The 10,811-nt window shown below is 44.6% G+C and overlaps 1 protein-coding gene across 8 annotated transcripts in view; it reads right to left on the reverse strand.

Moving 5' to 3' along the window:
- Window positions 1-2,445: 2,445 nt before the first annotated feature.
- Window positions 2,446-10,811, reverse strand: part of APLP2 (amyloid beta precursor like protein 2) — a 71,123-nt gene continuing 62,757 nt past the window's right edge. For 2 of the 8 annotated variants that reach the window (XM_032802313.2, XM_032802318.1), the window contains 6 exons: window positions 9,839-10,012; window positions 9,137-9,172; window positions 6,315-6,397; window positions 5,331-5,405; window positions 4,738-4,893; window positions 2,446-3,962 (listed from right to left, as the gene is read on the reverse strand). In XM_032802313.2, coding sequence (XP_032658204.1) covers window positions 3,861-3,962; window positions 4,738-4,893; window positions 5,331-5,405; window positions 6,315-6,397; window positions 9,137-9,172; window positions 9,839-10,012 — 626 coding nt within the window. In that variant the 3' untranslated portion in view covers window positions 2,446-3,860. The remainder of the gene's footprint in view (window positions 3,963-4,737; window positions 4,894-5,330; window positions 5,406-6,314; window positions 6,398-9,136; window positions 9,173-9,838; window positions 10,013-10,811) is intronic. The other 6 variants (XM_032802319.2, XM_032802314.2, XM_032802316.2 and 3 more) reach the window with 3 other exon arrangements.

Genomic DNA, 10,811 nt, shown 5'->3' on the forward strand with positions numbered 1-10,811 from the left:
AAGGCTGTTGGATGAACACTCATTCATTACCCCATATTTTAACCTTTACATCATCTCTTCTCCTCTTACCCTGACTCCCACTAAATGCTGTTGAAGCTAGTGTGCTCAGCTCTGACACCAAGAAAGATTAACTCCTAAAATCCTGTTTTGGAACCAGATGTGGGAATGGCAATGACTCCACAAGCCATTTTAGCACAATGCAGGAGAGGCAGAGTTTATGCATGGGGTCACAATTCAGAAAGGGAAGGGTGAGGGCAGCAACATACAAAACTCCAGGAAACAGAGCCCTGGAGGCCATTCATTTAAATGTAGTGGAAGGGAGACACATGCAGAACATGCCTGTCACATTGTTAAAATGGAGAAGGGCTGCTATATTGATTTAAGGCATTTTACTTTTTGTTCTTAGCATTCTAAAGACATTTAAAAGGTGCCAAGTCAAAGGTTGGACATCATGACAGGAGGTTTAATAGCTTGTGAGTCTTTATATGCCAGAATGAATTGAGGGGATGCTACAGCTCCCTTCCATTCTACACAGCAGCCTTCACAACTTTTGTATACAATATAGCCTGCTAGCATGGATTTAAACCAAACATCAGAACAAAGCTTTCCCACAGTGGAAGTTAGAGCTAGATCATTGTACTATAAAAATCCACAGTTGTATCTACTATCACTGCCAGCTAGAGGGGTGGGTGGAGGGCTGAGGAGTCAGCATGGCATGGCCAGCTTGCTTTAGAAGAATCACCTTTTCTGTAACTAGTGTCCTTCAAGATGTGGTGCTCATGTCCATTTCAGATTAGGTGTACGCTTGCCCCATGCACCAGTGTCAGAAGTTTTTCCCTTAGCAGTGTCCTTAGGGGCACAAGCTCTGACACCCGCTGGAGTGGTGCGGCTGGCTCCCCCCACCCTCAGGTGCTTCTTACCAGAAACTGACTGTGGAAGGAGGCTGAATCCCCACAGATTCCAGGAGTACCATGCTGCTGGCCATTGGCCCAGAGGCCACAGGCTCAGTTACAGTGCAGGTGAAGTCAACAGTACCACTGGTGCTGGGGCCTGTCCTGCTACGGGGGACTCCTGATCAGCACTGGAGTTGTAAGCAGAATGGATGCTGCCAAGTGATCATGACCAGCTGGCCTGGCAGCCCTCCTCCCCACTGTGTCAGCTGCTGTGCCTCAACACTGACCTGTCCAATTGGGATGAGTTTCTCCTGCAGGACCCTAGGGATCTTCAGCATTTGGCCAATCTGCAGTTGTAGATAAGTAATCTACCCCTCACATGCTGCTTGACCTGTACTGGGATCTAGAGCAGGACCAGGAGTTGGAGCAGGCTGGTCATCAGTAAAATCTCCCTGATCAAGGGGACATGTGTGCCAGTGGGCAGGTGACTGGTCACCCTGTTCTACTGATTGGACACAGGACTGGTGCCAATGAATTGGAGACAACCTCTTGGGCTTCTTGGCCAGGGAGAGGGGAGGGGAATCAGTGCCAGCTTGGGGACTGCACCAGCAGCGCGTGCTGTATGATGCTGCACTGCTCAGGGCGAGTCAGACCTCTGCTCCAGTGCTGGAGTCAACACTGACTCAATCAGGAGTCCGTAGAGAGGGAGGTCTCTCCTTTTTCATTCTGGGTTTGAACAACTTACAGATGTGACACTTGTAGCTTTTGTCCTCCTAGCCACCTTAAACAGTTAACGGCAGCCTAGGGATAGGACATGAGTCCTGTCCAGGACCGACCAACACTAAGGGTAAATACTAAACTATTTTACAAAGAAATGGTGCTGAAAGCTAGCCAAAGCAGCAGAAGTTTCAGCACCACCACTGGCAGCAAGAAGGAACTGAGGGGGGGAGGCACCAGTGGCACCCCTCATACTGTGCCATGCAGGCGCCAACTAGTCCCCTATGGATGCTACTAAGGGAAAAACTTTCAGCATCCATGCATGTGGCAAGCACAAACACCGAACATGGAATGGACATGAGCAAGCATTCGAAAAACAGTGTAGTTCTGGCACTTGAGAGAGCATGCCAGCATCAGCCTGTACCCAGGGAATGAATTTGGCATTTCAGAACTAGCTAACTTGGAATGTATTTTGGAAAGAATCTGAACATGAACAGTAGCCATGGCTCAGACAGTGGAGCACTTGGTTTGTTAGACAGCTGCAGTCTGAAGACAGACAGCTATAGAGTAGTCCTCACTGTTTTACATCACTTTTGTCTCCTTCCCTCCACAAAGGTTAGCAGGGGCCAAGTGTGCTGTGGATGCTCTTTGTGGTGGGGGGAGAATACTTTCCCCTCAATAGTAGTGAGCAGCAGTCCCTTCCTGCAAGGACTAACTATGAACTGGAGTTGTAGGTGTGCAAAAAAGGAAAAAAAACTCCCCTGGGTTTTGACAAGGGCAAGGAGGGAAAAGACAAAAGATCCTGAATGCCCATGAATAAAGAAAGGAATCAATCTGGAAGTTAAAGTATTTATTGATGTGTTTAAACTTTGTACATTCCCCACAGACCACATTAAGGAGTTTGCAGGTTAAGTTAAATCTGTGCATAGTGGGAAGAAACATGGAAGGTGGGAAGAAAACAAAGTCACAAGAAAATAGAAAAAAAAACACCACAGGTTACCAGAACCTCCAGATTTAAAAAAAGCCATGAGTATTAACATCACCTATACAAGCATTACAAAGACATGATGGTGAATGGAACAACATCCCGCTGCTCTCCTCAGGGTCTATGCATCCAGTTTTGTGTAGAATAGGCAGTGTCCATTTCCTCTCTCCCCCCACCCCCAACTTGAAGTAAACTCCCATGTTATTCAGCTCCCCAAATGCTTGATTATTGCAAAACTTGGGCATTCTCTGAGCATGCACACAACTCCAGAACAGCCCAGCCTCATCTGAAAGAGATGCAGAGCTCCAAAACCTCTATTTTAGAGCTACCTACCATGTGGTGGGGTGGGGGGGAGGATAGACTGGAGAAAGTTCAAATAGTAGCAACAGGGCACTGCTAATGCCAGATTTGCACTGAAGGAGGCTGGTTAGAGGATCAGAAGGAGGGATTTAAATCCAATATCAGACTTCCAACTGTACAGCAAGACTGAATTAAGATAAGGGAAATGTGCAGACTCCAGTACAACCATGTTCTAACATTCCACTAGAATGGCTATAAACGAAGATGCTAGAAGCCTTTTAACTCCTTGCCTCCAGGGAGCCTAGATTCCTAGAAACCACACCACTATGCCACAGAAGTGCACAGATCACTGGCAGGCAGCAGGGGATTTTTATAAAGCTGTTTGTTAAAATCTTTTTGAATTGCATCCTTAGTTATGTTCTCACAGCTCCTAACCCTATTTAATCTCTTTGCAACTTCTGGCAAAATTGACTTAAAAAAAAGGAATACTGCTTTATATATAAAAGCCAAAATGATCAAAGAGCCACAAGTGTCTCCTTTATACAATGTGGCTGGTACAAATGACCTTCAATATACAAGTGGTCTATCGGAAATAAAAATCAACATTTCCCATTTATATATATAGCGCTTGTATCAGATGACAATACAACAGAACTGGGATTCAGATTATTTTTTTAAAAAGAAAAACTACATCTCAGTCAAATATCTGCAACAGATCCATTTTTCCCATTTAAGAAGATTTATATATCATATATTGTTATATTATCATTTCTTCACCCATTTAAAAGAATGGAAATTGCAACTCTACAGTAGTAATTATAGTCTTAATGATCCAGGAGTTCTGAATGTAAGATGGAAGTCCTGTTGAAGCAACTGTTGGTCAGTAGTCGATCCAAAACGCTGGACCATTTTGGCCCTCCCTGCCTCGCCCTTTGCTGGTCAGGGCTGCTGCATTTTCATATTCTTTAAATCTGCATCTGCTCCAGGTATTTGTAAGTTGGGTTCTCATAGCCATGGTTCTGCATCTTGTTCAGATGCCGCTCCTCTGGGGTAAGCATCGGGTCAACCTTAAAAAGAGACCAGACAGTTACCAAAGTCAATGGAGTCCCCACAGCAATTTCCAGGTCTAACTTCTTCACAACTATGGTTCTTGGGAAGGTGCTAGAACTACAGGTGGCAAGATGCAACAAATCATCAGCCACTGGAAGCAGCTTGTTTATTATTCCCTGATAAGTGGTGCAGTTGCTGAAAAATTCAGTTTTCATTGTTTTAGAAAAAGCTGTCTAGCTACCAAGGCCTTCTCTTGCTTGTCTTCTGCCCCAGACTGAGCAGGGAATAGAGAAGAAGGATGTTTCTTTAGGTCACTTAAACAGCACATCACAAATATGACCCTCACGCCCATGTGGAACAGATCAGAATTTTGCATGCTGAGGAAAGAGGTAAAGCAGCCCATCTGCAGCCACGCTAAGTCACCATTACAGCTAGGATAAAATCAAGTTGCTGCTGCCTCCCAGCTCCATGCACTGTAATAACTGCTATATAACATGGAAGGTGAATTACTATAGATTTAGACTTGAAAGCTCATTTAATGCCAAATCTCATCTTCAGACAGACAAGAACACCTAATTGAATTCTTTGTGATTAGTGAATACAACTGTTAAGTGGCAGATCCCAGCATGACACACTAATGAAAAAATACATGCATGCTAAGAAATAAGCCACAACCCTATAGGTGCTGAGATGCTTAAATCTGAGGATATTGCACAAAAGGGTGTCAGCATCACAAGCTAACAATGCTAACAGTTACCCTGCTCAGTTAGTATAACAGAAGCTATATCTCACCTCCACAATCCCATGGCTGATGGTCCCATACTGCCTCTTCCTTAGCATCACCAAGCTGATGACTATAACAGTGGCTATGGCAACTGCGATCACCAAGAGACCAATGAGGGCACTGCTGCTCAAACTGAAATCCTCACGAAGGGAACTCTCATTATCCTGCAGAGACAGAAGAGGGGGTTGGGGTGGGAAAGGAGATACTTAAATGCAACCCCCTTAGGAGGTAGCCACCAACAAGGTCTTAAACCATCTGTGATATGGAGACATGAGTGATTATGCTTGGCCACCTGAATATTTAACATCTCCCTGCCTGATCAAAAGGGTTTCCCACAAGATGCTGACCCATGCTGCTTATGGGTCCCACAAGGAATTTTTAAACAGGTCAATGTCATCCTCTTCAATGGTAGCTACTTAGAACTGTAGCTCCAGGGAAGAAATCAGAGCAATGCCACTCCCTGCAAGGTGTCAGCAGGGTTCCGCCATTCCCAAAACTTTAGCGACATCTCAGAGTAAGTGGACACACAAATACCAGATGTTGAAACTGATTTTAGGATTCGCTAACGGCTATTCCCTTTTTTGGGTGGCCACATACATACCGGCTCATCCACCAGTCCACCGACTCGCTCTGCATTGAAAATCATTTCCTTCACATCAAGGGTTTCATCAATTACCTGAAAACAGTCACGAAGGCATTTTATACAAGGAGCCAGGAACAACAGGCACAGGATCGCATGGTTGGAGAAGAGACCTTTACAGCACAATACAGCACAGTGTTTCTGCTGGGTCAACAGCCACTCAACTCTGCTAGATCCCCACCATCTTCTCACCCTCTCATGAGAAGGGGATAGCCATCAGCCGTTTACAGTCACATGCCAGCGCCACAACATGCAGGAATAGTTATCTCAAGGACCTTTGTTCAACTGCAGACACTTGCTATGGGCACATCAGCTCTGTTACCTAAATCTATCCTCCTGGCTTTAAAATGAATTTAGAAGTCAAACTCGAGTGTTGATTTTACCCAGGTGGCTGCAATTAGAATTCAGCTCATTCATTCCACTGAAGACAGAACCAATCCTAACAGTAAACAGTGTTTCCACTGTGTCACTAACTGTCTCAGTTTTCATGTACAGCAAAGCCTGTTAAACCACTGAAAAAAGTCACCAAAACCATCAGCTGCTTTGTAGACGTGGTCTTATTGTAGAAGTGGACAGAACAGCACTCAGTACATTTGATGTGGTCTTAAAAGAGGCAGCTGCCTAACAAAGGTGGGTCTTCACCAGGTTTCACTGTCTATCAAACAGCTCTGGTTTCTATCTAGGGAAGCCATTTCTAAACCAGACACCAAGTCATTCTACAAGTGGGGATCTGGATCTCCCCCTTCCCTTGTCCTCCCACACTTGCAACACTAAACAGTATTAGGGAACGATGTTAGTCAGAAAACCGCAACTCCCCTGCACCATATGGATAATGAATACACTGACATTCCATGAGCAGGAAAAACCACATGGAAATAAGCCACTCATGTTAGTCAGTCTCCAAGTCCAGTTGTACTTTAGAAAAAATACAGGCAGAGGGCTTACCACATTCTCGTCCACTTTGTTCTTGCTGTTAATCACTTTCTCTTCAGCCCCCATCAGTCCATCCAGATCAGCCATGCCAGAACCTACACCAAAAATTTTAAGTATTACATTAGATGTAGGCAGATGCCACTCAGAGCTTAGTGGCAACTAGGAAAGGCTTGCCTAGTCTCTGCAGTGCTGTCACTGCTAGTGAGATTCAGAGCGCAGGCTGCCAATTATTAGCCCTTCTTCATGCTATGCTTCAGGATGGGGAGCTTGTGCTAAGCTACAGTGAAACCATTTGGGGGTTTCCTGGTTGATGAAGACACATGGTGGGTGTGACTGGAGTGGGGAGGATGCACAAAAAAGTGTTGAGAGTGTAAAACCACAACTATTCTGCTATTTTAAAAAAAAAAGTATGGCAACAACTAAAGGGAGCAGCAGAGAACGCTGCTGATCACCATGACTCCAGGAAGGCAGAACACACCCTCCTCTCCACAAACAGTGCACAGGGAGCACTTTTCACAACAGCATGGTCAGCACCATCTCTGTCAAGATCAAGCACATCAGCAAGTGCCTCAGGAACAGAAGTCGCAAGGTCATCCAGCACAGCTCTGTAATGAGCTGATGTCCCATCACTGGCACAGTCCCAGAAGCAATCAATCCCAGAGAAAGGGAGGAGAAAGTGAGAAGCTAGTCCTTGTAATCAGAATATCACTCATCGATGACTGGGCTGAAATTTACTGTGGGTTGCAAAGGAGAAGATCATCAATTAACAGGCTGCTCTGCATAAACAGTTTGATCCGGAGCTTTTATAAATAGATCAGATCAACAACAGAAAAGGCTGATGCAACACAACTTAGGTCTACAGCTAACAACCTGGGAGATGGCAAGCATCAAATATTAGGGCATGCCAAACAAGTGTCCTTCACAACACCTATGACAAATCAAAGCGGACAATGGGGCTGAAATCCAAACTCAGCTGAGCCTCCAGCTTCAGAGAGGGGCATGTGTGGGAAATATTACATACAGCACTTAATGCTTCTAATTTACTGAACGCACCTCTCTGCAGTTGCTGAGCTTGCAGCCTAGCTAATGCATTATATTTGCTGCTGCAGTTGTTGCAAGTTCTCTGATGAGGGGGAGGAAAGGAGAGTTGGCTCCAGGGCAAGTCTTCACCATGACAGCTTTTATTGCCTGAAAATGCCAATGAAACTAATGCCTCAGTCCAGGTCCTCCAGCAAGGAGTGGCTGGGGTTTTACTGCATCCCTTTCCCCATACGCTTCTTTGGAGATATTCAGATCCTAGGCACAGCCACCATCACCTGTCACTTCCCAGGGCTGTATACGTGGGTCACACTGCTGTGAAAGTCAATGGTTTAGAGTTTCTGGAGAGACTAATCACAAGTGTTTCTAGAGAAACATCTTGTCAATCCTGGCCTGGGGCTGCTCTGCCCAATTCTAAGGAGCCAACATAGCAGTCCCTAAGCTGGGAATTCAGCTGCTGTGACAAGTATTGCCATTTGGTATAGTGCTGTGCACTGTTTAACAGCCCCAGGTTCTTGGAGCTCAGAGATGCAGCTGATTGTATTAGATACATCCCTGGAAAACGGCAGCTTATAACGGAATATCCTGAAAGAGGGAGAATGTAGGGCCTGATCCTCTGCCACTGAAGTCAGTAGGAGCTTTGCTATTTACTTAAATGGGAAACGACTGGCCTCTTTCTTCGCTTCTTGAAATCAATGTGAAAGTACAGTGTCCACATTTAGTCAGCTGCCAATTGTTCCAGACCATGAATGGAGTTCATTTCAGTTGCACTTAAATATTCGAAAAGGAAATGAGTTGCAGGCCATCCAGCCTTTGGACTACAACAGTAACGTGTGTGTTTATTAAACAAACAGTTATAAAAAAAGTTAATCCCTTTGGAAATTTTGCAGCAAATTTAGAATCAGAAGCAGGTTGAAGTAAATGGAATCACTTCCAGCATGCTACGTGAGCACAACTAAATAGCAACCGTCTTCATACATAAACTTTACCAGAAGACTTGCCTTCTCCTAGAGAAAGTGCACACAGACTAGCTGACAAGCCAGGTCTGATTTTATAGTATTTAACAAATTAAAGTAATTTGTTTAGTGTCAGTTCTCCACCTCTCTTCCAGCCTAGTTTATTCCCCTTCAACCAGAGTCCTTTACTACATGAATTAGGAGCTCGTACTATAGGTGCACCTATAAGCAGAAATAGATGTACAGTGAGAACTAGCACAGTACAAAGAAATTCTAGATGTTAAAAAGGGAAGATGCAAAAGATACTATAAAGCAGAGTGGATGAATGAATCATTTGCCTGCATGGTACTAGGTCCCACTAGATCCATGCCCTGTTGGGTACTGTTTGAGTGCCAGAATGATTCCTCACCCTCTCTCCAGAGTTGCTCGCTCCAGTCTTATTGCTGTCACCAGATAGGAGGAACAGACACTACAGTACAGGAAACAGAATCTGTATTTGGATTTACCTTTCATGCTGTCAAATTTCTTTGAACCAGTGCGAAACATTTCTCAAAGTAAGATGGTGTAAACTGCTACACAATTCCCAAGGGGACTGCTAAACCTAAACTGCTTTTGGGGGCAAAGTAATTATGCATTCCTAGAATCCCTGTGATAGGCTGGCAAAAGGTCACTGATGCAGTCAAAATAACCTGTTTCTTTAGAAAACAGGGCATGGCTAAGTCAGCCCTGGTCATCTACACAGAGAGAAAAGGTGAGATTGTGAAACTGAAAATGAAGCTACCAAACACTGTAAAGGTAGGGGAGTGATGGGAGACACTGAGGGAGCAGCTTAGAACCAACCTTTTTTCATTGGATGGTACAAATCCGGCTGAGGATCTAGCAGGAGGGAAAACAAAAACAAAAATAGCAGAAAAAGGAGATTAAGAGAGAAAGGAAAGAAGGCTTGTGCATGATTTCTGACCGACCCTGGATAAAGCTTTTATTTTACAGCTTTGTTATAGCTTAGTCTGTTCAAGCATTTTAAAAAAAATATTAAAAAGGCCACACAAATGCCAGCTGTCTAGACCCTTTGATTAAAAAGAACCCCCCATAGCCCTGCAGCAGTTTGGCAACACAGTTCAATGTTACACTGGAGCATTTTGGTTAGAGAAAACTCCAGAAACAAGCCAAAAAAGCAAAAATTAGCACAACCTGCAAAGGGAAATTAATAGAACTCCAGAAATGGCCAACAGGATTGAAATGAAGGACAAGCTAAAATGGCTATTAGGGATTGCAGATTACTAGCTGCACTGGCTCTGTCCCAAACCAGCAGACCATCTTCTGATGAGATGGACAGCTTAGGACCCTACTTAGATTTTACATCATACAGGCAGCTTTGACAGTAGTGCTCTCATGAGTAATTCTGCATTTCTGGGGCAATTGCTTCAGCCCTGAAAGTTCACAGGGGCACAGAGCACACTATATTGCATGGGCTTTGATGTCAGTTTAAGCTGAATGTGTTCAGGTTCCCTAAAACAAATGCACACTTTTGGCTCTTCATACCTTCATTTCCAGGCACAGCTGGGAAGGTCTTCACCTGGAATGGACGGAAGGGTTTGCCCTCCTGGAGGGGTATCTCTTCGCTTTCCTCAGAGCTGACTTGGACATCTACCTGGGACTCTGAGATGGAGGATGTGAACTGGTCCATGTCAGCATGCTGCTCCTGAAGCAGTTCATCTGTAAGGGTGAACAAGCAGCCAGGGAGAGGAGTAAGAGGAGGAAGAAATTGCTTCCTGTACTGCATGCAGTTGCTAGAACTCCTCATTGCTTCCAAGAACAAATTTTTGCTCCTCTCAGAATTTAGTGGTGCTAGCTGGTAGTCTTTTATAGGGACAGTGACACAGATCCTAGTTCGCAGAAGCTGCAGCATGGAAGTTTGCAATGGGAAACTAAGCTGAACCAACCCGAAAACTTCCTAGCCTCTAAGAATGTTTGAATCATCTCAGAGATATACCTATCTCCTAGAAGTGCAAGGGACCTTGAAAGGTCATCAAGTCCAGCCCCCTGCCTTCACTAACAGGACCAAGTACAGATTTTTGCCCCAGATCCCTAAGTGGCCCCCTCAAGGATTGAACTCACAACCCTGGGTTTAGCAGGCCAATGCTCAAGCCACTGAGCTATCCCTCCATTGTCTGTTTGGCCACAGTTTTAGAAAGGCAATAGCTTGCTCCTTGCCCTATAGAAAACTCCTGCCATTTTGGTAATGTGCTGTGTAGCAGCAGCCTTCTGCTGTTCCTTAAGGAAGCTACAACACACCAGAACTAGGATTATAGCTCAGCCAGCTAATGGTTTGTTCTTTAGACAATGCCAACTTGTGTCCCTTTGTTTCAACACCTTGCATCGCTTGAGGATTAGAACTCTCCCACAGGGTCTACCTAAATTTTCATATTGGTACTCAGTGTAATAAGTGAGTGCTTATGGAAGAGTGGTAGACTTTGAATCAAAAGGACTGAGTACAGATAGACTGAGTCAGCGG

This window comes from Chelonoidis abingdonii, chromosome 18 (genome assembly GCF_003597395.2).
Source record: "Chelonoidis abingdonii isolate Lonesome George chromosome 18, CheloAbing_2.0, whole genome shotgun sequence".
Classification (NCBI taxonomy): Eukaryota; Metazoa; Chordata; order Testudines; family Testudinidae; genus Chelonoidis; species Chelonoidis abingdonii.